The sequence below is a fragment of the Phodopus roborovskii genome, unplaced genomic scaffold (genome assembly GCF_943737965.1).
Source record: "Phodopus roborovskii unplaced genomic scaffold, PHOROB, whole genome shotgun sequence".
Taxonomy (NCBI): domain Eukaryota; kingdom Metazoa; phylum Chordata; class Mammalia; order Rodentia; family Cricetidae; genus Phodopus; species Phodopus roborovskii.
In genome coordinates this window covers 29,048,936-29,076,604 of record NW_026126459.1, presented here as the reverse complement: position 1 = coordinate 29,076,604, position 27,669 = coordinate 29,048,936, and the positions used below count along the sequence as shown (strand labels likewise).

At 37.9% G+C, this 27,669-nt stretch overlaps 2 protein-coding genes across 3 annotated transcripts in view; one reads left to right on the top strand and one right to left on the bottom strand.

Moving 5' to 3' along the window:
* Nucleotides 1-26,939, top strand: Osgepl1 (O-sialoglycoprotein endopeptidase like 1). 2 transcript variants are annotated; one of them, XM_051190120.1, is made up of 8 exons: nucleotides 1-161; nucleotides 1,084-1,327; nucleotides 5,747-6,134; nucleotides 7,411-7,764; nucleotides 8,458-8,588; nucleotides 8,738-8,809; nucleotides 10,402-10,505; nucleotides 26,802-26,939. In XM_051190120.1, the coding sequence occupies exons 1-7, from the start codon at nucleotides 122-124 to the stop codon at nucleotides 10,484-10,486; spliced, it is 1,314 nt and encodes a 437-aa protein (XP_051046077.1). In that variant the 5' UTR covers nucleotides 1-121; the 3' UTR covers nucleotides 10,487-10,505; nucleotides 26,802-26,939. The 2 variants fall into 2 exon arrangements, with proteins under 2 accessions (XP_051046077.1, XP_051046078.1); XM_051190121.1 differs by lacking the exon at nucleotides 26,802-26,939 and adding an exon at nucleotides 11,588-11,742.
* The window catches only part of Ankar (ankyrin and armadillo repeat containing), a 48,576-nt gene continuing 35,955 nt past the window's right edge, over nucleotides 15,049-27,669 (bottom strand). The window contains exons 17-23 of the mRNA XM_051190165.1: nucleotides 26,727-26,849; nucleotides 26,061-26,219; nucleotides 25,304-25,421; nucleotides 23,600-23,709; nucleotides 19,741-19,937; nucleotides 16,557-16,603; nucleotides 15,049-15,296 (exon numbers count right to left, since the gene is read on the bottom strand). Of these exons, the coding sequence (XP_051046122.1) occupies nucleotides 15,049-15,296; nucleotides 16,557-16,603; nucleotides 19,741-19,937; nucleotides 23,600-23,709; nucleotides 25,304-25,421; nucleotides 26,061-26,219; nucleotides 26,727-26,849 (1,002 nt within the window). The remainder of the gene's footprint in view (nucleotides 15,297-16,556; nucleotides 16,604-19,740; nucleotides 19,938-23,599; nucleotides 23,710-25,303; nucleotides 25,422-26,060; nucleotides 26,220-26,726; nucleotides 26,850-27,669) is intronic.

Below are 27,669 nucleotides of genomic sequence, written 5' to 3'. Positions count from 1 at the left end.
TAGTCGGAGCTCCTCTCCAGCTCCCCGCCCAGAGGGGCTCCACCGCTTCCGAGCCAGCTGCTTCCAGCTGTGTTGCCCAAATAGAGGGAATCTATTTCGTCCGGAGTGGCTGTGGGAGCTCATGAATCTGCGAATAGTTCACTCCGTCCGGGTCCCTGCAGGTCCGCTTTCCCAGTTCACAAGCTCGCTTTTGTTTCTGACCCCAGTTTTGCTCATTCCATACACGCTTCGCAATATGCAAATGTTAGGGTGTTTATTTTTAGTGGTGGGGTAAGGTGGGGAGAAGGATTTAGAACTCCAAAAAAAAATGGAGATGTGATTCCAAACACTGGACAAAAGTGTCTGCAGTTGTTTTAGCCGAGACATGTTTCTTTTAGAATGAGCTTTATGGGAGGACTTGTTTCCAAACTACAAAATTAAATATTGAATGGTGGGCGTATATTTTAATAAACTGAACCATGTGCTGTACACTATTTTGGAGAGGAGGCCGAGGAAACTGGGGGTGGGGTGTATTCTTTATGCTCTATTTGCTGTTAATTTTTAAAATTTTAAGTTCGTTTTAAATAGGGCTATTCACACAACCATTGCACTGTAGCATTAGCTGTTGTATAAAGTTCAAGATGAGCATTGTTTACCCAAAATGCCTGAAACGAAAGTGTTCCAATTTCAATTTTTTTTTTTTTTAAGTTTTGGGATATACATGACCTATCTGAGGACGAGACCCAAGGCTAAATGTGAAATTCATGTTTTATTTGCACCTTATAAATATAGCTAAGGCAATTTTATGTAATATTTTTAGTATTCCTTATGTTTCCATTAGCAAGTCAGGTGAGTAAATGGTTTAGATTTTTCACTTTAGGGATGCTAAACTTGGAATATTAGTGATTTTGTATGTTTCTCACTTTTGTAAAATTTAATTTTATATTCAGTGATGTGTAAGACCTTTATAAGATTTTGATAACTTTTACTAACGTTTTTATAATTTTGTAAGACTGCATACTTAAAAATGAGTATAATTATTTTAAGTAAATGAATTAATTGCAAATGACAGTTCCGAATAATGTTTCTGTAATTCTTTTCCAGGAATTATTTGTAGAGTAGTAAGTATGCTAATATTAAGTAAGACAGCAGGAATTTTTTCCAGATCACCAAAGAGTAATGTTTATGGATTTTTAAGAAGATTTAGTGTTTGCCATGGCACACTTTGTCCTCATAAACTGGTACTGGGAATTGAAACCAGCTGTGATGATACAGCAGCTGCTGTGGTGGATGAAGCTGGACATGTGTTGGGAGAAGCAATACATTCCCAGACTGAAGTTCATTTAAAGTAAGTGGAAACTATTTTAGTCATTCCTGGTTTTCTTGTCTTTTTTTCTTGGTTTGTTTTTTGTTTTGTTTGTTTGTTTTTGGAAAAGAAAACTGAAACCATTCTTTTGCATTGATTCTGTGTAAAAGACAAATTTTAGTAATAGTTAAGTTCTTATTCTATTGTGTGAAACCATTAAGTACCATTCTGTATGTCTTGTGGTATAGGCCTTTAATGCCAACACTTATGCAGCAGAGGCAGGTGGATGTGAGTTCCCAGCCGGCCAGTACCACTTAGTCAGACTTTGTCTCTAAACTAACAGGCAAAAAAAAAACCTGCTGTAGAAATATCTCATACTGGCTCCTGGCTTTTAAGGCCCTCCACAGTCCACGGTAGGGTCTCATCTTCGGCAAGTCCTGATGACAAAAAGAAACAAGGTCATTCCCAACACTTACTTTCAATGACTTTTCTCTCAGTGTGCCTCTTTTTCCTGCATGTTTGATTTGTGGTCTCCACACCAGTCCCAGGAAATCATTACCTGATGTTTTGGAGGGAAAAAATGTTTACATTTACACATATGATTCCCATCTGTCCTTGTTGTATGGAACAGAACATTGTTGTATGGAAGTATAAGTTTATAAACTCAGCTGTTTGCAGTGGGACCACAAGACTAGAGATAAAGTACAAACTATACCCAGCTTTAACCAGCTGACACTCAAGAATGTAAGACTGAAGTATCAGATTTCTCAAAAGAAAGTGAAAGCCCACATTTTAAATGTACTTTCTAGATTTTTTTTTTAATTAGTGGCTAATTCAAAAAACATTGGAATATACCTTTAAGTTATCAGTTTCCAGTGTTTGAAGAATGAAAAATGTCTGATGTCACTAATAGTAGGCAAGTTTTTTTATTGCTCTGATTTCTTTTTCATATCAATAAACAAAAATAGCAGCAGTCTTAGTGCACTGGGGATAATTTATGGAGAAAATAAAGCCTCAAATGCACACTATGGGAAACGAACTGGAAGCTCTTAGTCATATATGATGCACACAGACCTACAGAGAGCTACCAGTGTATGGCAGCACAGAGTTAATATCTTGATTTCCTTTTTTTTTTTTTAATGTACTGAACTTGCCTACTCTGAGTGCATCAGCTAAATTAGGTTCACTGTGTATCACTGATCCTGCAGATATTCTTTCTAATCCTATTTATAATTTATACATTTGTTTGCTATTCGTAACTTTTCCTCCAATCAACCCTAAGCTCTGGTAGTGAAGTCTGTCTAGATTGGCTACTGTGCTACTCCTAGTGCCCTGCCAGCAGAATAACTCCTCACAGGTCCTTGGTAGAGATGGGAAGAATATTGCTGTCCAAGTGAACCAACAATGTTTAGCCACAGTAGAGGCTACTTGAGTGGAATGCTAGTCAAGTATGTGATATCATCTGTACAGCTCAATTTAGCATGGATTAAAAACTCTACCATTGACAGGCAATACCTGGGACACTGTGAGTCCTAATATGATATATGATCTTTGCTCATCAAATGGATTTGCTACCACTCTTGGGGTCAGGGTTGGTCATTTCCAGGTTCTTGTCCTCTATCCCAAAGAATTGAAAAGGGATCACACAGATTCACAAAAGAGCCAGAATGATGGTGCTGGTTGTAAATGGATATACTGTCAAGACTGGCAGCAGGTCACATGAGTGATTAAGAGTACTCAGGCCCCGACTCTTGCTCAGGACTACTTTCATGGAGTTCTAAAGAGGGATTGTTTACTCAGAGACAGAATTTGGATGCTTCTTTATTTTGTTTGATAGATTAGATAATATTCTCTTCTGTTGTGTATGTCACCATCCATATGCATCTGTTTTAATACCATGCATGCCCAACTATGCATAGGCATACATAATAAATAGAAGAGTCGTTTAAAAGGTTATTAGAGGACACAGTTTTGACTTTCTGCATATTGCATCCAAACTAGTTCAAGATGGGTCAGCGTTTTTATTTTTCTTCTGGGATGTTGGGAATACATTTTAATAATAATTAAAAAAAAGAGCTGTCTAAATTTTATTGTTACATGGCGAGGGAAATGTCTACCATTGTTCAGAGACAGGAGTACATGTAGTCCCATGCAGGTTGGGGAGGGAGAGGTTGCTAAGTGCATCATTTGGAGAGGGGTGTGTGTTCATAGTGGGTACAGATAAAGTAATTAGGCTGCCAAATGCATATTACAAGGGAGGGTGTGTGCATAATCCAAAACCAAGTAGCTACTCAAGGTACTAAACTGTCTTCTATGCTTGCCTGCCTTAGGGTGAAGTATAGTTTTTATATTCTGGTGTATCACTGTGCATTGAGATCATACAGATTTTTAGCTTTCTTGTCTATAAATCATCATGTCTATCATGATGACATTACATTAAATATAAATAAATGTAAATTCTTTTAGAGCACCTGCTGCAGATTTTGACAAGTATAAAAGGCTCAGTAAAATTTATCCATTACTAACAACACTTCTGTTACGCCCAAGACAGATAGTGAACAGGTCTACAAAGTAATGTGGAGAGTATGATAATAAAAGCACTGCTTGCTAGCATATCCCCTTCTTCCTGACCTCCTTCACTTCCCCACCCTTTTGCATCCAAATCAGTTATCCAGTGGTAGTAAGCATAACCTTCAAATACAGCCTGAGAGAGTTCTTTCTGTCCTCGGTAACTTAATTTAATCCTCTGTTGTCTCTTGCCTAGACTCCAAATTTAAATCTTTCCTTATCTCTGTGTCACTGTTCTTCATTCGTCAGTCATTTGCATTCTCTATTACAAGTTAAAATATGACTAGGAAATGGTGTGGTGATTAATTAATTGAGGATAAGGTCATAGTTTTACTCATTATTTGTGTTGTTTAGCATAACTTCTAGAAAGTGTCAAAGTATCAAAGAAGTCATGGAATGTATATAAGACACAAGGAAAGTAGGAGGAAAGGACTTGAATTCAAACTCTCAGATTTCAATCAAGTAAATATTTTGAGTTGGAAAGTAACAGTCAACAACAGATTGCTTCCTAGTGATTTCTGGCATCGCAATCTGCAGTGGTCTGTAAGAATCAGAAGACTGAGCTAAAATAGTAGAGAGGCTTTGAATTTGGTGGTGTCAGCATGAGTGTTACTGAACTAAACATTAAGTGTAGAGACAAAGGTCAAAATGAATGTTGACAGGACAGTAAGACAGTTCATTAGAAAAGGCCCCTGAAGGCTGTATTCTGACCTCCTGCACATGCACTAGTTCCCCTCCATAAATAAAAAATGTAATCTAAAAAATGATACTAAATGTTAGACTTTTTACAAATCAGCCTTGAAACTCAAATGATTCTAAGAGCACTGATAGAGAATAGGAATAGCAAATAAGTATATTTAAATAAGTTTAAAATTGTATTATAAAGTGCACTTGTTGATTTCCTTACATCTTCATTCATATTAAAAATATATTTTGTATATGTATAAAATATATAATATATAAATTATATAGATAGTATAACTAAATATTCATGGAACATTGTGGAGATTTTCATTTCTGTGTATAAAAACCATCTCACATGGTCTTGTAATGTCAAGTATTTTAAAATTATGTCATGAGACCAGAGGTGAGTTTTACAGACCTGTGAATTGCTTCCCAGACTGTAAACCTATTATAGGTTACTATATCTATTGCTAGCCATATTCTGTCCATTGTTTTTCATATACTGGAGACTGAATGTGAGGCCCTGAGTATATCAGACAGGCGCTTTAGCCTGGAGCTGCATTCTTAACCCTTCCTGCTAATTCTTAACTCAGTGTTTGGAGTGATCGTTCACTGTCCCACACAGACTGGAGATCTCCACTGTTAACCCCGAGCTAGATTCCTAAACTTTATTTTAGGACTGCAAGCTATCTCCTGTCCTGGTCTGACCGCAAGTGCAGTCTGTTTAAAAATAAACTCACCTTCACAAAACTGTCTTCATATTTCTCACTGTTCATATTTTTTTTCTCCCAGTCATTCCTGGCAAATAGGAGTCATCTTTGATGCCTAGGCCTCTCATGTTCTTGTATCCAGTTTAATATAAGTTATTTTAGACAAATAACTCTTGCATTGATTTCTAAAATTCTCTCCTTGAGGAGATTAATTAGAGCTAAATACAGTTTTAGCCTGCCCTTCTTTTGTTCATAAGCTTTTTGGAATGCTTTATGAGATTGTGGTGACCTCATTCAACAGAAATAAACCATAGGTGTTTTGAACACAGCATGAAAAGTCAGCAACAATATTGAACTCTTATCAGGCTTGCATTATAAAGCACACAGTGTTAACATACATACCATTAAAATGGTTCATTTACAAGGATGCCCTCAGGTGATATGGGTTTTCCTTCTTTCCTAATTTTTTAAAAGACTGTCTTTTTGTTTTGTTTTTCAGAACAGGTGGAATTGTTCCTCCAGTAGCTCAACAGCTTCACAGAGAAAATATTCAACGAATAGTAGAAGAAACTCTTTCTGCCAGCAGCATCTCTCCATGTGACCTCTCAGCAATTGCAACTACCATCAAACCAGGACTGGCTCTGAGCTTGGGCGTAGGCTTGTCATTTAGCTTACAACTAGTAAATCAGTTTAAAAAGCCATTCATTCCTATTCATCATATGGAGGCACATGCACTTACTATTAGGCTGACCAATAAAGTAGAGTTTCCTTTTTTAGTTCTTTTGATTTCTGGAGGTCACTGTCTGTTGGCCTTAGTCCGAGGTGTGTCAGATTTTCTTCTTCTTGGGAAGTCTTTGGACATAGCACCAGGTGACATGCTTGACAAGGTACTGTGTCTCACAAGTAACTTCTGTTGGTTCTTGCAGTTAAACAGCAATATGCAAACTGCTCATCTAGGTAATTCTGAGCAATGTCTCATTAGACTGAAAAACTTTAAAAACTACTGCAAATCGGTAGAGGTATCAGGGTAGATAAAAATCAAGGCCAACCTTGGCTATTTAATGAGTTTGGGGCAATCTTGGGCTATGCAGCAAGGTTCAAAAATCAAAGAGTTGTGGCTTGGCATGGTGGTGCACACTTTTAAACCTAGCAGTTTAGAGGCAGAGTCAAATGGATCTCTTGTTAGTTTAAGGCCAGCCTGGTCTACATAATGAGCTCCAGGACAGCCAAGACTACATAGAGAAAAACAAAACAAAAAACAAACAAAAAATAAAAATAAAAAATGAAGATTTGTAATAACTTTTCTGTAACCCATGATGAAGTCAAAACTAATAATGATCTGCTTTAGCCTTCCATTTGCTGGGATTACAGGTATGGGTTACCACTATGTCCATCTCAATTTTTTAACTTTTAGCCATTTAATAAAATTGTAAGAATTTTACATCTATATATAAAAGCTCAAATACTTTGCAGCACTGTGGCATGCTGCAAAAATGTAATGATATACAGAGATTAGGAGCAGGGCATTGTGGCACACACCTTTAATCCCAGCACTTGGGAGGTAGAGGCAGATGGATCACTGAGTTCAAGGTCTGCTTGGTCTACACAGGGAGTTCCTGGCCAGCTGGGGCTACCTAGTGAGATCCTGGGAGGGAAAAGTAAAGATTAACAAGGAAGTCAGAACCCACTGCACAATTGCTAACATCCCCATGTACAAAACAGCTGAAATGATAGAAGGAAAGAATGAGTCAGATTCGTATTTTCAAAGTTCATTAAATAACCATCCCTAACTTCTATTTTCCAGCCCCAGGATAAGAGAGATAAACTAGGGAGGCAGTGCTTGAATACTGCAGGTGAGGTTGTTCAAGAGAAGACTTGCCAGATTCCCTGACATTAGCCATAGTCTCTGTATTCATTTAGGGTTTTTAAAGTAACTTTTAAATTCAATATGTATATATTTAAATTCAATAATATATATATTAAGATTTCTAAGTGTGTAGCCTATTATTCATTTAAGAATATGTTTTTTAATGTCACTTATTACTTGTAGTGATTCACATATTTTGAACCATCCCTTTATCCCTGGATAAAGCTAACTTGGTCATAGTGGGTAATCTTTTCTGTATTTAATGTTTGATCAAATTGAATGTTTGTTTTTAATAGGTGGCAAGAAGACTTTCTTTAATCAAACATCCAGAATGTTCTACGATGAGTGGTGGGAAGGCTATAGAACATTTGGCCAAACAAGGAAATAGATTCCATTTTACTATCAATCCTCCCATGCAGAATGCTAAGAATTGCGATTTTTCTTTTACGGGACTTCAGCATGTTATCGATAAGCTAATAAAGCACAAGGAGAAAGAAGAAGGTGTTGAGAAGGGGCAAATCCTGTCTTCAGCTGCAGACATTGCTGCTGTGGTGCAGCATACAACAGCGTGCCACCTTGCGAAAAGAACACATCGTGCTATTCTGTTCTGCAAGCAGAAAAATTTGTTATCTCCAGCTAACGCAGTATTAGTAAGCTTTGCCATTTCACCTGCTAGTAATGGTACACTTTCCAGCATGTTGTTTACCCCTCAGGAATCTAGTTGTATTTAGGATGAGTAGGTCCTTGTGTCTTATGCTGGACAATGTAAAATAATGCAGAATAAAAGTGATGTATAGCCATTATCAAGGTAGAGAAAACATCTTTATGGAACATATCTACAGCCTGTGTAGAAAAAGAAAATCTCAGGCTACATTTTCTCTTTGAACTTTAAGAGGGTTTACAATAAAGAAACCATAATAACATTGTAGTTACTATTTTTAGGAAAGTAGGCTGCTATCCTCCATCTTTTAGTGAAATCCCTTTAAATGTGCTTATAATGCGTGATAATCTTCCTATTTAATAGGTCTTAAATCACCGAATATTATAAACTTGAGGAAATGTCTAAATTTGACAACTTGCAGGACTTAAAAATAATGGTGTATTGTGATTGCAAATGTTGCAGAGACAATTTTCTGGTACTAAGAAAATATTTAAAGTGCTAGCAATAAATACATGCTGGCTTAAACTTGTGATTAGTATCTCCAGATTTTTACTATGCAAATATATCACTCATTACTTAACCCCAAATAGTTTCTTGTTGGACAGTTTTCCCCAAGTTTAGTAACAGCTTGGTTCATATCCATACATGATAACTGTTAATCCTTATCTTTCCAATTCTTTAGGTTGTATCTGGAGGTGTTGCAAGTAACTTGTATATCCGAAGAGCTCTGGAAATTGTAGCAAATGCAACACAATGTACTTTTTTGTGTCCTCCTCCAAGACTGTGCACTGATAATGGCATTATGATTGCATGGTAATCCACAAGATAATATGTGATTTAGTTGTAATTGTATAAATAGTCATTAACATCTTACCATAACTTTCCTTCCTTTAGATCTTGAGGCTGTTGATTTTTGTTTCAGTGATTTTTTTGTTTTGTTTTTGTTTTTTTCTGTTATTCAGGAATGGGATTGAAAGATTACGTGCTGGCTTGGGCATTTTACATGATGTAAAAGACATCCGATATGAACCAAAGTACGTAGTACCATCTATCATGTTTATACTGATTACATTATAAAAGAGAAAGTCTAGAGTATGTTTTTTATATATGAAGTTTTTGTGACATTCTAGTTGGTACTTCAAGGAAAAATCACTGGTTATCATGAATATAGTTGAGAAATCCTTGATAAGTATTTCTGCTACAAAATCAAATTACAAAAATTTGAGCAAGCCATATAGGAACTATGGCCTATTTCTATAGGCCATGAATGAAGGTGATACGTTGTCTTATTTCTTACAGAAATGAACACATTCAGGGCTGGAGAGGTGGCTTGGAAGTTAGGAGTGCTAACTGTTATTACAGAGGACCTGGGTTCTGTTTCCAGTACCCACACAGAGCCAAGAGCTACCCTAACTGTAGGTCTAGGGGATCCAACACCCTGACCTCCATGGGCTCCTGAATGCATATGGTATACATACATGCGCCTAGGCACACGCACACATACACATACAATATTTTAATAACAAAAAAAAGGAGCCATCTTGTGTAGCCCCATCTAAGGACAGTTAGTGTATTAGCAAACTTAAACATGAAGCTAACATTCAAAAATATGAAAATTGTGCTCCTATAGGAATAAACCAGAAGACATCTGTAGGCCCTGTGTCCTCTCTCAAACCATAGTTCTAAGAGCAGTTTTTAAAATTTGCTATCAAGTTTTGTTCAAGTTAGTCAGGGAATAATTTAGGATGACTATGTTTCATAACCCGATATAAATTATTTCTTCTGATACTTTGAACTTCTCAGCGCCAGAGAGTTGTGCTTGTGCAAATTGTTGATGTCGATTGTGGATGGCTAGAGTTTAGGGTAGTGTCAGCAAGAATCATTGATATGGCTGGTTGCTCATCAGATGATACTGGCTGGTCCAGTTGTGCTCCCTTGTGGCAGTGTGTGGCAGTGTCGAGGATGGTTTTTATCCAGCTGGGGTCAGGTCAAAATCTTACCTTGGGCAGTATCCTAGAAAAGCATTGAAAAGGTTTTTACTTTACTTACTGAGGAAGAATAGATAAAAAGGGATAAGAAGTGAAGAGCTCTTCAGTCTAGAACAAGGCAAGGACAGATCAACTTGTGAACTCTGAGAAGTCATGGAGACCTAGGGAACTGCAAACATAAACAAATGTAGGCTTGACTTTATGTGTTAAAATGCTATTTCCATTTTTATAAACTATGGCATCTTTTGTTGCTTTTTATGGTTCTTTTTAAGGGTTACTTTTCCATTTGCTTTTTTTGTTGTTTGTTTGATAAACTATAAACTATGTGGAGTTGAAGGTTTTGCCTGTGCTTAACCAGACACTCTACCACTGAACCACTGAACTATATATCCCCAGCCTTCATTTTGTTTTAAATTTACTAATTTACAGTACTTTGGAGCAGTCAAAATTGCAAACATACCTCAAAATTATGAGGGATGCAGTGCTGTTAATTGTCCTGGTTTGTATATGAGTCATCATCACCTATGTAGATTCTACATTACTTACCCCTTTGTCCAGACTCCAAGCTGATAACGTGTAGAAGTTTTGATAGGTTGTGAAGCAAGTATAATGTACTGTGGCCTCTGATTTTCATGCAGATGTCCCCTTGGAGTAGACATATCCAAAGAAGTCTCAGATGCTGCCATAAAAGTACCACAGTTAAAAATACAACTTGATTCATGATTTTTAAAGGTCTCTACAGGTAATATTTCCAACAATATAATTAAGTTTTAAGTTTTGGGTATCAAGTTATATAAGTATGTTCATTAGGCTTCAAGGCTTTTATTCCACATGTATGTGTGGGGGGGTGCACGTGGGTGTGCATGGTAGCAGGAGTCATTCATAATTCAGGTGTTAACACTCAGGAATGCTGTCAACCTCCTTTGAGACCAGGCTTCTTGTTTTGGAGCTTCACCAATTAGACAAGAGGAGACTGCCCAGGAAGCCTCAGCAGGCCTCTATCCCCCAACCCCAACACTGGGGTTACATGTTTACACTGCTATGCCTGGCTGTTCTACATACTTTCTGGGGATTGAACTTGGAACCAGGCTTGCAAGGCAGTTACATTACCTACTGAGTTATCTCCCCTGTCCACAGCTCTTTTAAAATTCCCTTTCTTACATCTTTTCTTCTAAAAGATAATAACTGCATGTTATATGTTTACATAAGAGAATGGCTTTGTTATTATCAAAACCCGGTGAAATCAAAGGATAAAGGGTTTACTGATGTTGGCAGGTGGGAAAAATGTAACCTTTGGAGAAACTTAGTGGTTCTTTTGATTCCTGGTCCCATATCATGGACCCTAAGTTGTTTCTCCTCTTCTCAGGAGAGTAGAAGTTAGTTTTTGACTGCTACTACAGTGGACTGACTTCTTTAATGAGAGCAGTTTTAAAGTTAGACCAGGTCTCAGCTGCATCTAGTCACAGACCCCTGAGTTATGACAAAACTTGACCAACCGAATTACTAGTTAAGTAAGATTTTAGTGTCATTCTCAGAAGAAGGCTATATGCCTTTCCATTTTTGTCTAACTGAGCCAGATACTTTCACACCCATTATTTTTAAACTTGTATTTATTAGATGAAAATAAGATGAAAAAGGTTTGTTTTGGCTAATAGTCTCAGAAACTTGGTATTGCTGATACTGTCAATTTGTCAGGTTGTTTTTTTTGTTTGTTTGTTTTTGGTTTTTTGTCTAAATAACTACACACTGTTTGGGGTTGGGGGTCCATTCTTACTGGGGCTGTGGAAGTGTCTCAGTGCTTAAGAGTACTTCTTCTTCTTGCAGCTCACAAGTGTGCATAACCCCAGTTCCAGTGGACCAACATCCTTTTCTGACCTCCCAGGGCACCAAGCATACGTGAGGAACACAAACATAAATGAAAAAAACACTCATACACAGAACATTTTTGAAAATGATAATAAAATTAATTTTTTAAAGGACCAATGTTACTATGTCCACTGATTTTTCCACTAACTGTTTATATTATGCTCCATTTCTAGACCAAGTTGTTAATTTTATGAACTTTCTAATATTGGTGACATGTTTTACTGAAAAGTTAGAGAAGGTAAAGATAAAAATTTAGCATAGAAACCCTTTTTTTTTTTCCGGTAACTTGCTTTATAATTTTAAGAGTAGAATTGTAGGCATTTGCCACCATTCCTGACTAGAATGGAAATGTTCCTTATCTTAGTCCTATCTATTTTAAGCAAGCTTCTTAGAAAGTTCCATGAGTAATTCTTTTGTTCAACTTATGATTACCTATTTTCTCCTAGGAATGGAGCATCTAGAAGTAGCCATTACTTAAGATAACTTTTTATTCTTTGTTGTTAGATTGCTTTTGTATGACAGGCTTGGTAAAGAACTAACAGGTAAAAGCAACAACTAGTTCAGGAATTCACATTTTGCATTTGGATTTGCATTTTGTGCATTGATTATGAGTTATGACCACTACTATAAGTACATATAAATTATAGAGGAAAATTTACCAAACTTTATATTTTGAATATATTTATAATCTATGTTTTGAAAATGTTAAAAGTTGTTCCGGGTGCTATAATCATGCCTGTGTGTTAAAATTATTTCATGATACAAATAAGGGGAAAGCATGGCTAAAGACATGGGATGAACCCTGGGACAGCAGCCATGTCTTTAACCCTTTGAGTACTTGGATGTGACTAGTGGAAAGGCAAGAAGGGAAAGAAGGTTGGAATCGGGGAGCAATACTGAAACTGAACTCTATTGATCAACACATGCCAAATTTTCCTTACAGTGAAGCTAAGAGGGGGAGGTGGGTCACTGAAACCAGATGGGTTTTTTTTTTTTTTTTTTTTTTTTTTTGAGACAGACAGTCTCACTCTGTGACTCTGTGGCCCAGGCATGTCTAGGACTCAATACAGCACACATTGGCCTTGAACTCTTAGCAAACCTCTTTCATGAACATCTCATGTCCTTGATTACAGTTATGTTCCAGCAGGCCTAGTAAAGCTCAGTATGTCCTTGAGGCTTTCCTTGTATATGACTTTTAAAAAGAAAGCAATAGAGTAATAAGAATTAATCTTGAAGAGTTGAGGATATACGCCCTTTGCCCTTTAAGGTTCGGGGAGCTGTGCCAGAGAGGCGGCAGAGAGACTGTAAGAGCGGAGGGGATGGAGGACTCCAGACATGACAGGCATGATGCATGTGGCAGCATGCACAGTGCCTCCATAGGATAAAGCCAGATAGGGCCCCAGTGCTGAGAGGGGAAATGAACATGAACTCACATCCCTAACCAAGAAACTGTCTCCAACTAATAACCCACTTGCAAAGGAAAAATTAGTTTTCTTAAATGGCATCAACTGGGTATATTAACCACACTTGAGGATAGGCCCCATGCCCAGCATTAGGTGGTCAACACAAAATAAACTCAATGGCATTTTTGTGGACTTCTTGTCTCATTTTGTTTTGTTTGGTTATTTGTTTGTTTTACTGGTATTTTGCTTGTATGCTGAGGTTCCAATTTTGCATTTTTAAGGGGTTGTGTGTGTGTCTTGTGTGTGTGTGTTTTTTTTTTTTTTTTAAATTCTGGTTTATTTGGAGTTTTTGTTGTCATTTGCCTATTTGTTTTCTAAAGAGAAAGGAAAGGTTGTGCAGTTAGGTGGGCAGGAAAATCTGGGAGAGAGGGGAAACCATGATTAGACTATTAAATTTTTTCAACAAAATAAATATATTTTTTTTAAAGAGTTGACAGTGATTCTTTAGAAGAAATACTGTGAGTTTTCAGGATGGTAGGATAGTCTGGTTAAGCTAAGTTTCTCAGGAAGAACTTGTGGTTGTATAAAAAATATCTTGAGCTCACCTGGAGCTCCCTCATGTTTAGAAACTTACTAACTTCAGGACTGACCCTAATGACACCAAGAAAATGACAGTGTCTTGTCATTTGATTCAATTTTATTTTTGTTTGTTTGTTTTTAATTTTTTTGCTTTTTCAAGACAGGGTAACTCCATTTAGCTCTGGCTGTCCTAGAACTCACTCTGTAGTCCAGGCTGGCTTCAAACAGAGATCCGCTTGCCTCTGCCTCCTGAGTCCTGGGATCAAAGGTGTGCACCACCACCCGGCTGAGTCACGTTTTTCTAATATTAAACATACATTTTCCTCTGCATTTCCTATATTATAAACCATCAGAAAGTAGCAACTCAGGGCAGTTGATGAAGCTTAGAATTTAAATATTTAAGAATACTTTAGTTTGCAGTGATTAAGAACACAGATGGGCTCTGTAAAAGCCTTACGTGTAGGTGGCTATCGTCATGACCATTATTATAGTAATTATTTGTTAATACATATGGCCAATGCTTACTGTAGCCCAGGTACACAGTGAATTCCAGAAAGGCCTTCAGAGTAGGTGGAGGCAGAGTGAGTAGAGAAAGGGGATAGAGAAGAGAAAGAACCAAGTGAAGTCTTGCTTGCATTTATCATGTGGCTACTGCTGTACTAAAGGACCAACACCAAAATGTGCGCCCCTTAATATGGAACTTTTGAGCAAAGACCTCATATAGTTTTCAGCCACAAGAATGTCCTTTCCAGATGCAGAGTATAGGTACTTTCTGTTGATAATGGGGCAACTCTAGTGGTGGCACATTTTTGTTTGTTTGTCGTTTTGTTTTTAGAGACAGGGTTTCTCTGTGGCTTTGGAGGCTGTTCTGGAACTAGCTCTTGTAGACCAGGCTGCCCTCAAACTCACAGAGATCCACTTGCCTCTGCCCCCCAAGTGCTGGAACTAAAGGCATGTGTCATCATTGCCCATGGCCACACATTTAATCACAGTTCCTCATGTACCTGATGGGTAGTGATTGCAGATGTTACCCTGAGTATTCAGATGTTATACATTTCAGACTTCATAAACTTCATACTTTGTTAATACTTCAGCTTAAGTGTTGTTAATAAGTATCAGCATACCAACTCAAAAATGTAACTCTTGAGACATATAGATATACATATGTACATACATACACACATAAATGTGTGTGTGTGTGTGTGTGTATGTATAAACTCATGACAGTCGATAAATCCTAGGTATGAGTGCAGGCATTATATATAGAAATTCTACTTACTTTTTGAATCAGTAACTCTTATCTGATATTAATTCCATGTGAAACACTGGAGAAAGCTGTTCACTATTAAAATAAAGAACTTCCATTCAAACAACACAGACTCCATCCCCTGAAAGACCACTCAAGAATCATTTCATGTTCAAAATTTTCTTTAATTATTAGCTGTCTGAGAGCTCTGGGTTGGCCTTCTGCTCACGTTTCCCAAGCTTGTTCAAACACACTATTCTTGGTCTTGATACATTTATGATATCTGATGACATTCCAGATGAAAAAGAGAAAATGTTATGGGAAACGTTGTCCTTTTTTGTTGTTCTGAAGAGCCCCATGAAGTTAGTTACAGGAGGTATTAAAGTCAGAGAATCTCTTGGTTGGATTTTAGGTCTTGCTTTTCTTCGGTGCTCTTTTCCTGGAAGTAAGAGGCAACAGTTTAATGCCTCTAAAGTCAAGGGCCTTAAGTAAAATATAATTAATGTCTTATTTTCTTTGCTTAACTAAAATGTATACCAGTTTTCTGCAGATACTCCTGAACAAATGTTTCTTTTCTCTTTTAAAAGAAATTTTATTTTGTGTGTATGTGTGAGCACACATGCATGTATGTGTGCATGAATGTATGCAATGTGGTTGGGTGCCCACTGAGGCCAGAAGAGGGTGTCACATTCCTGGGAGCTGGCGATACAGGTGGCTGTTGAGCTAGAGGAGTAACATTTGTTCTTACCTACTGGGCCATTCTCCAGTCCTGCATTCCTGTTTATTTCCTGCTCTCTTTCTGACTGGTTATGTCATAGATGTTTGTTGTAGAATAGCATACTCTGTCATTAGCCCTTTCTAAGCTTGGATATTTAATCATGTGTATGAAAGTAAGTCATTCGTGTTTATTCCCTGTTAAATACCTAACGAGGTCTTGGGTAGGTGGCTCATCTGTTAATAGCATGCAGTGCTATTGCAGACCCCCATGCTCTGTCCCTGATACACACATCACATGGAGCACAACCACCTGTAACTGCATCTCCACTGGCATGGAGTTCTACCATCTAGGTTCTGAGGAGCAAACTCAGGTCATTAGGCTTATTGGCAAGTGTTCTTACCCACTCCTCCATCCTGCCCAAGAAATCTTTAGTACCTGATGTTAGGGGAGACCTTGAATGACTAATTTAGGCTTATACAGGGAAAGTGTCTTCTGTGTGTTGAATTACAAATCAGATGCTTCCTGCATGGTTGTCTCCACATTTTGGGTTTTTAAAGATAGGGTGTGTTGATTGTTTTCTTATCTTGAGACAAAGCTATACATAACTGAGAAAATGCTTCTATAACACTGGCCTGTAGGAAAACCTGTAGGCATTTTCTTCATTTATGTGGGAGAGTTCTGCCCAATGTGGCTGATGCTAACCCTCCTCCAGGCTAGGTGGTCCTGGGGTATGTAAGAAAGAAAATTTGAATAAGCCAGAAATTGTCTCTTGTCCATGGCCTCTGCATCAGTTCCTGCCTTGAGTTTCTGCCCTGATTTCCCTGGATGACAGGCTGCAAGATGCAAGATGACATATAACCTTTCTTCCTAAGTTGCCTTTGGTCATGGTGTTTGTTTTATCATAGCAAAAGAAAGCCTAAGGCAGAATTACAGACTGCTGGGCCTAGCAGGCATTAAAGAAATAAAAGAAAAATTAATTACCTTTTTTAAAGACAGGAGTTACAGATGGTCCTCCATTCTTTTCCAGGCTAAAAGAAAAAAATATAAATGAAGACATAGTATACCCAGAAAACCATGACTAAAGAAAGATTCTAGCTACCATGTTCAGAGGCCTAATGGCCTCTGTCATACATGTATAAAACTACATGCATGCTACCTGCAGCTACCTACATTTGATCACGTTTTTACTCATTTCAAACATTAAATATACCTAAAGTAGAATATTATATTTCAAGTGATGGAAAAAAGGGACTCAAACTGGACTTTGAAGAAAACAAAATCGAATAGGAGCACGTTTTTCATTTCCCACTGAGTTGTGGCAACGTACAAAGTGCATATCATGTGTACTAAATTAAATTTATGAAATTAACAAATTATTAGAATTAAAGTTCAGATTATGTTTTATATTAATTTATGTAATTTATTTTGGATTTTCAGTTTTCAAAGCATTCTTGAAATAGGCTTATCTTTTTCTATACTTAAAATTGATTTATATAACCATAGTTTACTTTTGAGTGTTATCCCTATTTTGTATCAGAATAATAATATATCTTGAGTAGCTCTTACATGAGTGTTTTCCTACTTGGGAAGACGCATAATTCAGCTTTGTCTATGGAAGCAGAGAATATAGTCTACAGTGAGACTTTCCACTCCCTATTTTAAAGACGTAGGTTATAATGGAACTATAACATTGAGACAAGATCATCTGGGAAAAAGCTTGACCGGCACTAAAAGTTCAGCCACAGTGTCATTTTAGCCTTGTTTCCTTCCAAGACGCTTACTTAGCCTTGGGTCAAAAGTGTAGGAAATCCATTGGCAGTAAAGATTGTTTTGGCTTTCCTGATTGATTAGTTCAGATCTCTTCAAATATATCTCTCGGTTAATAAAGAATAGATTCCTGAGTCGTGCATAGACTTCATCAGTCACCCCAAAACTTCTAAAATTGAAATAATCTTGTCTACCCAGAACCACTAAAATGTGGTTGTCTTGAACAAAACCACAGTTCTGTTACTAAATTGGGATTAAAAATAAGTTTTGAACTGGAAATAATTATGCCTCTCTAGTCCCAGCTACTGAAGAGATAGAGGATGGGGGTGGGGTGGGGGGTGGGATTGGAACTGAACAACATAGCAAAGCACTATATCCAAAACAAATAGAGAGGAGGGTGCCCTGTGACTGGGGAGGATGACTGACTTGGGAGGAGGGGTGTGTCCTCACCTTGATTAGGTTAGAGATTATGTCTACAAATTTTGGTGTATGGTCTATCATTGGTAGCCCTCACCTTGATTAGGTTAGAGATTATGTCTACAAATTTTGGTGTATCTTCTATCATTGGTAGCCCTCTAACCTCAATTTTTCTCTCAGCTGAAGGTGGAGAGTATTAAAGTACTAGCTAAGTGTCCTCTCAATAAAAATCAGTGGTGACAACAGGGCAATGGGACCCTGACACTAACAGAGAAACCGATACGTCTGGCTACATTAGAATCTCTGCTGGAAGAGCAAAATAAGTAGGTAACCATAAATATAACAAATGTGTCCATCTTCCCAGGAAGAGGACGAGGTGTGGTACTGGCATTTTCCTTGGGGCCCATCATGACATGGAGAATATGGAGGAGTTCAAGGATTAGTTCTGGGAGAGATGCTGGAAAGGCAGTTGGTAAGGTGTGCTGCCTCCTGATGAACTAAAGGACAGTGACTACTTACTACATGGCTATAGGCCACCTATGCCTCTTCATGCTTGAGTTTAAAGCACATCCATCCACATAGACTGGCAATTTTTGAACATCTACTTGGTTTATCTTTTGGGGAATTTTGACTATGTCAGAACAAATATGTATTTCATGACCCCTATACACAAGAAGGTAGTTTAGGGGATGCTCTTTGCGAGTGCAGTGTTCTGTTGCAGCCTCTCATTTCTGTAGGCTCAACATTCACAGAAAGCTCCACACTTCCAAACTGGAGGATCCAGTGGTTGTTTGACTGACTATGGGTGCTTCACCCCCACAGAAGCCTATCAGAAAGCCATTGCTCCTGAAGTTCTGGATGGCCTCTTTTCATCCACCTCTCCATCATCTGCTTCCTGAGCATTTCTCCCTCCCCTGTGCAGCAACAGGACTGGTTTGTCACTCTTCAGGAGTGGCCTCCAGGAACAGGGATGTTGCTAGGGTTCAGCTTGAGAAGTGATATGCTCACCTGAGCTTCACTGTTGCTGAGGGCTTTGTTGAGCTTCATGGCAGACCAGGCTGCTGCTTCTCATAGCTCTTGTACCAGAACACTTCCATAAGTGCTGGGAGCCCCCCGGGCCACCTTGTTTCTTCCTCAGTGCCAGGATTGCAAGCAAGTGCCACCAAACCTAGCCACTAGTGCATTTTTATTTATTTATTTATTTTGATAAATTGATGGGAAGAGCTTGTTTGTTTTTGTTTTGTTTTGTTTTTCTGTTTCTGGAAGAAACCTCAGAGAATTCAGTACCAACCAAGCTTCACATCTGGCTCTCCCAGCCACTAGGTAACACCTTCTATTTTGACTTCATAGCAGTGTAGCTAGCTAGCTGCTCACTAGTGAACCTCCCAGGGGGTACAGGGCTCTGAAACTCAGCTGAGACTTTACCTCTCCCTGAACTACTTTGAAAAAGAAGGAAACAAACAAACAAACAAAAAACCCAAACCACAAAAGCAAATAAAAATATCAGACTGACAGTCTTCAGGAATTCTGGGGTTGTTTTTCTGAAGGAAACTATTCCTTCCTCGTTTTCAACCTAACTTTGAATCAGAACCTTCTATTTTGTAGTGCACTTTTCAGAAACAATTTCTAACAAATAGGATCTTTCTTGGGCCTAGATGTGCTTACTTACAGAAGGATAAATCAACCAACTTTTACATAGCTCCAGTTGATTCCAGGCTGAAATAAAGTGAATTTTACTGTTTTTCCTTGGTGGAATAATGCATTTAAAGTGGGGAAAGATACATAGTTCTTTAAGCTGCTATGTATTTTGATGCAAAGGTAAACCAAAAACAGAAAACACTTGGCATTCAAAAGCCAATAAAAAAATGCTTGTCAATGAACATTCAAGGCTAAGTTCATACCAACATATAAAGGCATGCCAAGGGGCATTTTACATGTGCTAATAACCTCACTACTGTCATTTCTTATAAAGGTACAATACCTTAAGGATGGAAGTCCCACACTTTGCTGCATTTGGAACTCCTTTAGGAAGGCGGGGTTGATCTTGGCATCTCTGCTGATGTTGTTTGTTATACGTAGGAATTGGTTAGGTTTGTTCCTGCACTCCGATAGCAGGATCCGAAAAGCATGTGCATTGTAAGACAGGTAGCCAAGGGCACAGGAACATGCTGTGCGGACCTGAAATAGGAAGAAACTTTTGACATGTTTTCCTAATATTTTATTATGATAAAACAACTGACATAAAATTTGCTATTTTGACCATTTTAAATGGCACAATTTACCAGAGCTAAATATATTTACATACATTTTTTTGAACTCAGCATTTATCTTAAAATTTTAATAAATGTATGGGTTGAATGCATTATGTAGGTGGCATATATAGAATTTCTCTTTCAAAATAGGTTTATCACAACTTTTTAAGAACAAACTTCTTAAGCAATGGGCTCTGAAGGCTCAGGAATAATTACAGAAGTGATGGAATTCACTACAAGAAACAGTACCTTCTGCACATAGCAAGGCAGCTCTACATATAAACATAGAATAGTTTTAATAGCATACACAAAATCTGTGCAAGCCCAACCCAGACCAAATCCCAGCATACAAATGGGAGTTGAACACAGAGTCCTACCCAGACCCATGGAGCTATTGCTATTGGGGTACCGGGAGACAGCTTTCTCCAAAGCGCATAGCCACTGGTAAGTCAACCACACTCCAGTGGAAGACCATACATTCAGGATCTTGAGCACCACAAATTGGTCTTGATGAGCTTTAAAAAAAGACTCAAAGTTGTGTGGGTAGGGGAGTGGAAATGGATAAAGGAATAATTGGAGAGGAGAAGAGGTGAATATGATAGAAACACTTGGTATGGTATTCTCAAGAAAACTAATAAAAATTATCTAGCCCAGAGCTCTAACTAGCTACTTCTCAAGAAAGTGTCTGTTGAATCTGAGTTCAGGTCCTAGGGCAACCCCAGGCAACCACCTGGAACTCCAAGTCCAGGGAATCTAACACCCTCCTCTGGCCTCCACAGGCACTGGAATTCACATGCACAAACCTACATAGACACAATCATTATTTAAAATGTCATCTGTTATGGCTCCTTCATACATCCATCTTATACTTTTTTCTTATAATACGGTACCCTTCATACATTTGCATCTCATTCTTTGATAGGACACATTCTAAGTGCCTGTGTGACCCAGACTGGCTTTGAGGTAGGAGAATTCTCCTGTCTCAGCCTCCTGAGTGCTGAGATTACTAGCATAAACTATGACTATGACATGAGGTGCTTGTCCCACAGTCTCTTCAAGACAAAAGCTGGTGGAGACCGTCTCTTGCTTAGCTAGGACCAGTGTACCTTAGGACAGCACAGACTCCTGCTGTGACCACATGACTGGCACACTCTCTTCTCTCTAATAATGTTGATGATTCTCTTGGAGGTTTTGGTTTCTTTTGTCAGTCACACTTGGGACAGATATAACCTTCCCCAGAAGCCCCCCCCCTTTTTTCCTCAAATATTTTCCCCTAAAAATTCTTTGGGAACCGATGCTTCTCATGTTTCTTATCTGGAAACACCAGCTGTCACTCCAGATGCTGGGGACCTCTCTGATTCAATGCTGACAGGACCAGAGGCAGTGAAAGTTAATGGGCACATATAAGCAGCACAGGGAACATTCTGTCAAGAAACATTAAGAATGGTGTGGCATTATGGAAAGAGTGTCTTATCAAAGTTCACCCTGTATAAAGAGGCTTTAGGAAGCTTTTTTAGGCATGTAGGACAAGGGAATAGTTTAACAAACAATTTAACTGTATGCAAGCAGCTTATGGAAATTCACCCTTATTTCTGTAAATATGCTTTAAGATTTGAATGACATTGTTGTTCTTAAGACTGTATGCCTACCTCTATCACCTTTCTGCTTTGTAAGGACAGGATGTGCCTGGCTGGATATTTAGACAAGCTAGCAAAATGCTGAGTGTTGTTTTCGTGTAAAAGTTGTTTTGATTTAAAAGTTTGGAAGACATGCTGTTTTAGATATGCATAAAGATGGCTTGAGTTGCTTGGGGCTGCCATTTGTGTGAAACTCATCTAGTGCTCACACATCTCTTTGCACAGATGCCCTCACCCCGCCTCAGGACTTGAACCCAGCCGGGGCAGGACCCCAACAGTTTTGTAGATTGAAGCTTGATTTTAGAATTAAAACAATTCATTTCACAGTCTTGTATTTTAGTTCAGAGATTAATTTGAAGTTATTGAATTTAAACATTTTTAAGCATCTTAAGAATGATATGAAAGTGTGGCTTATTCTTTCCCTACTGCCTGGTATGAGGAGACTGAGCAGGAAGCATGTATGCAAGTATACATACAGCTTTGCTCAGAGGCTTTCCACCTACTTACCAGCAATATTAATCACCAGTTTCCCTTTTCCATGCTGACTTCTGCAAGTTTTTAAAAGGTAGGTGTGTGTGTGTGTGTGTGTGTGTGTGTGTGTGTGTGTGTGTGTGTGTGTCCACTCCCATGGAGACCAGAAAAGGACATTGGGTGCTTAGGAACTGGCATTATAGGCAATTGTGGGTTATTTGGTGTGGGTGCTGGGAGCCAGACTGGGATCCTCTGCAAGAGCAGTACATGCTCTTAATCATCTCTCCATAGTTTCAGAAATTTTAATTACTGTTGTTGTATGCTGCTTTTGTAAAATTCTGTTTAGATGTCAGAGTTCAAATAAATGATTCCTAACGATACTCTGCTATACTCATAGATAGGAGTCTAGCATAATTGCCATCAGAGAGCCTCCATCCAGAAACTTATGAGAGCAGATGCAGGCCCACAGCCAAGCAGATAGGCAGAGCTCAAGGAATCCTGCAGAAGAAGGAAGAGGAAGGGTTGTTGGAGAGGTGTCAAGGACATCACAAGAAAACCCACAGAATCAACTAACCTGGGTGCATGGGGGCTCCACAGAGATTGAACCAACAATCAGGAAGCCTACATGGGACTGACCTAATCCCTCTGCTCATATGTTACAGTTGTAGCTTGGTTTTCTTGTGGAACTCATAACAGTGAGAATGGGGGCTGTCTCTGACTCTGTTGCCTGCCTTTGGGACCCTTTTCCTCCTACTGGGTTGCCTCATCCTGTTGCAGAGTATTTGGTCACACTGTAGACCCCAATGTTGCATAATTTGCTGGAAAACCCTGCAGTGTGTCTCAACCTTAGTACACACCTTTAATCTAAGAGCTTTTTGCTTGAATATTGTAAAAAGGCTTAAATAAAAATCAGCTTAGCTCAAGAGGCAGAGCAAGCCACCATTTGAGAGGAAATAACCATAGAGGTTAAGAGGGAGTCAAGAGAACAAAGAGGCAGTAGTAGGCAGTAGAAGAGAGGACATCCGGTTGGAGTTTTGTTTGAGATGGGTAGGCGAAAGCTCTTTTTCTGGGATGACAACAGTGAAGGAAAACAACACTGTCCAGCTTTAATATGAGTGGAGGTGCCTAGTCTTATTATATCTTGATACGCTATGTTCAGTTGATATCCCTGGGAGGGATGCCCTTTTCTGGGGGGGGGAGATAGAAGAAGAGTAGATGGGTAAGGGACTCAGAGGAGAGATGGGAGGGGACATTGTGGTTGGGATGTAATATATAAGAGAATACATTTTAAAATGTATAATTTTCATGGGAAATCAGAATTGTCAGCGTCAGATATGACATATAATACTGGAAAGCTCATCTATTTTTGAGTTATTATGAATTATGTACTATCCCAAAGAAAAAGTAACCCTTTGTGTGAGAGAAGCAAATTTGATTGTTCATAGCATATTAACTTTTACAATTAGCTTTTTGTTTTTACCTCTTCTCTTCCTGAGTACAGGTGGTAGCATAACCGCTGGATTGTCCCTAGTGTCATAAAAGCGTCTGGAATACCAGGTCTAGAATGAGCCAGACTAGCTATTAAGTTACCTAGAATTAAAACAAAGAAAATCTCTTATACTATCTACAGCTGATAACAGATATGTTGCTTTTTCGCTTGTGCATGATATTTTTAAAAGCTTGAGCTACAAAACATCTCTGTTAAATGAAGAAGCAAGAAAAAAAAACATGCACAGGTAAGTGTGGAATAATCGTTCATATAGTAGATGGAATTTCTGTCACATGTACTAAAACTTACACAGGTCTGTATATGTAAGAATGACGTTTTTAAAGTTGGAAGCTTTATGTTTTCCAAACTTCAGAAATATATCCACTGTTTTTTGGTTGTTAAGCTTTTATAAAATATATTCATTTTATGTGTGTAAGTGTTTTCCCTGAATTTATGTCTGTACACAATACACATTTCTTTCATATTAAGAAAAGTAATACTTGAAAGCAAATATAATATGGCATCTCTTGTAGCAAAGAGATCATGAATCAAATCTAAAACCACTATTTCTTTCCAAGACCCTTTCTCCTACCTAATGTTGAAGAGTTTTCACTGACGGGTCTTCCTCTCTAAGCAGACAGACTCCAAAACATGGTTCTCTAATACAGCATCTGGCTAAGTTAACCATATATTTGTTTTTTTATTTATTTTGCTAGAATCCACAAACCACCATTCTGAAACCGTTTATGTAGCTGTGAGTGGTAGTTTAGTTAAATATTATTTATCACCCATTATTACAAATATGGGTAAGCTTGAAGTGGATACTTACACAGATAGCATTGTGTCAAGAGAACTAGTGAACCATTTTTCTTTGCTGTGTTGCATTTCTTTTTGTTGTTTGTTTGTTTGAGACAGGGTTTCTCTACATAACCCTGGCTATCCTAGAACTCACTGTGTAGACCACACTAGCCTCAAACTCACAGAGATCCACCTGTCTCTGCCTTCAGTGAGCTCTAATTAAAGGCATCCACCTGTCTCAGCAGTTAAGAACACCTGTTGTTCTTATAGAAGACCTTGGTTCAATTCCCAGTGCCTACATGATGGCTCACAACCATCTATAACTCCAGTCCTAGTGGATCCAACACCCTCTTCTGAGCTTCAGGCAATGGGTGCACAGGTAGTGTAATACATAATTGCAGGAAAACACTCATGCATAAAATAATATAATAAATCAATCTACAAAAGTTTCAATAACTCTTAAATAGTAACAGAATGTATACATTCAAAAGAAGCACAAAGCATATCAGTGCAAATCTGCCACTACTACTGAAAATCAGAGCATAATTTTTTTCTTGGTAGTGCATAATTGAATTCTTACTTTGCAATCCAGAAAATCATTAGAAATTGGAAATAATAATTTGGAAAGAAAAAAGGGCTGTGCTGGGAGTTACTACATTTCTGTTCAGTGGACTACCCACTGCTCCATGGAGGATATGCTGATGCTCACTGCTCCATGCAGACGTTAAGTATTTTCAAGTGGCATAATTTGAAATTATGCAACAGGGAATTAGACATATTTTAGTATTGCTGAGATTCCAATCTAAAATATTTTTATGATCTGACTTGGGCACAAATCCATGTTCCTATGTGTAGATGCCATTATAATATTTTTTGGTCTTGTTAGCTATTTCTTACCTGTCAGGACAATAGTAGGAATGTGGGCTGAATACAGACTGTCAACTAAAATAGTAACACCTCTTGCAGACAAAGTAATATGGTCCGCGTCTATAATGACTTTAGCTAATACGATAATCTAAAAGAAAACAAAACAAAAAACATGGAATTGGTTAATATTTGTTACTCATATTCTCTTAATCATGTATGATTTAGAGGCATTTTAGTGGGCAAAGGGAACACTTGGTGGGCTCCAATAAAAGAGATGTGATAGGTGGAAAGACAGAGTTAAAGTCCTTCCCCCCACATGTTCATAGCAATGAGCACAATAGCCACATTATTCTTTGCAGTTCTTGCAGCATTTGTCCTTGAATTTGAAGAGAAATCCTTCACAAGGCTGTGGGATAGAGAAGTTCTGAAGAGTAAGACACAGAGGAGCCTAAATCCTGCTGTGGATGGAAGAAGCCATGCCATCAGCCAATAGTCAGCAATTAGACCTGATTTCAACCCAATCTTTGTCTTGACATAGTTTTTATAAACATGATGTGATTAAAATACCTACCAATGGGCCTCACAGGATTCTTGCAGGCATCAGATGTAATGAGAAAATTTACATAAATAACGAAGTCCTAATAATGGGCTTTTCATGAGGTAGAGGGACTAATGTGCAGCATGCTAAATTTTACAAATAATAATCATTTTCCTGAATTTCCCATAAAGAAGTGTTCACTGAGATGATGTATTTATTTGCCAGTATGAAATGTTCGGCCCTGTATACCTGAAATGCTGCCATTGCCCGCTCCGTTTCAATTTTGGATCGAAGAAAAGGCTCAAAAATAGATAAGGTTATCATTCCAGTTTCCAATATTAAGTACTGTTGAAAGCGATTGTTGAAGGCAAAAAGAGTTAGTGCATAACCTGCTCTCAAGCAAATTTCCTAGGAAGAGGAGAAACACCAATAATTTTCATTTGCTTCATTACTTGTTATTTGCTGGGTTTGAGTTACTGCCTATTAAAATGCATTTCATTTTTATCGAGTAGAGAAATGTGACATTGTTGTGAGAAATTTTTAAAGAAAAATAATTGCCTCCTATTAGCTGTCTTGAGGAAAGCTTTCTTTACCAAGCAGTATTTCTGAAGCCTCAGGGCTTTCTGGGTATGATGGGAGACTGAAAGGGCATGCAATTAAGTGAAAGGTTTGATTCAGGACAGAGATTTCACCAAGCATTACATTTGCAGATCAAGGAAGACATACAGCAACTATGAAAAATTTGGAACTATATTATCTCACCACTACAAACTCATGACCTACAAAGAGAGATTTTGTATATCTCTTAAATAATATGTTTGGATGCTACCATGGAGAATACTTGACCATAAGTGATTGTGTTTTCTTGGAACCATTTCCCCTAGATGAGTACACTGAGGTATGTAAAGGTCCTACCTTATCTTTTGAGTGAAGAAGATAAAGGACATCAGAATACATAAATCCTTCTTTTTCTTGTAATTCTTTCTGCAGCAAGTCATTCCCTAGGACGATGCATGCCAAAGAAAATGCCACTTCAACCTAAATATGTGGTGTTCAGAAATTATGTTTCACTCACACATTACTGATAGTGTATTCACTGTGTAAATATTTATACAGGCTAGATTGTGGAAATATGATTATAAAGTGTTTTAAAGCATAATGTGTTGACTATAATTCTTTGATTACTGTTAGAGTAACCAGGCTTCTGGAGGGCTGTCCCTCATAGATTTTAATGGCCAGGAAATACCCATTTCCTCTGTGACCAGATATCATTACATATCTCCTGAGGGCACAGGGAGGGGGGTGTCCTAGGGACAGCAAGACATGTACAGAGGTACTGTCAAAACCTTACATATGTAATTGTATCCCTTCTACATCTAAACATAATTTTAAAATGTTTACTAACATGGGTTCAAAGGCTTTTTCAAGTTGCTAATGACCTCAGCAAACTGTAAGGGACTGCCTAAGAATTTAACCAAGTTTTATAAAAAGTAAAATCAAGGAATAATCTTTTTCTTCTAGTTTTTGGAATAATTTAACTTGGATCTCTCTTCCAATAGGAAGATAAACTACGTACATTGCTGAACTTGACAGGCAGTATTAGAAAGTGCTATACTGTGTCTTTCTATGAAAAAAATATTTAGAATTTGAATTATTATATCCACTATAGAGTTTAATTTTTAGGAAAATGACAAAGTATATTTATGTTATAGTTTAACACCATTGAACGATAAATTGAATTATACATGGATAAAATAAAAGTTTGTCCATGAAAATACATTTAAATGTAAATGTATTTTACGTGGCATTTCCATGGTCTGATGAAATATAGTTATACCTTAAAAGTCTACGTAATTTT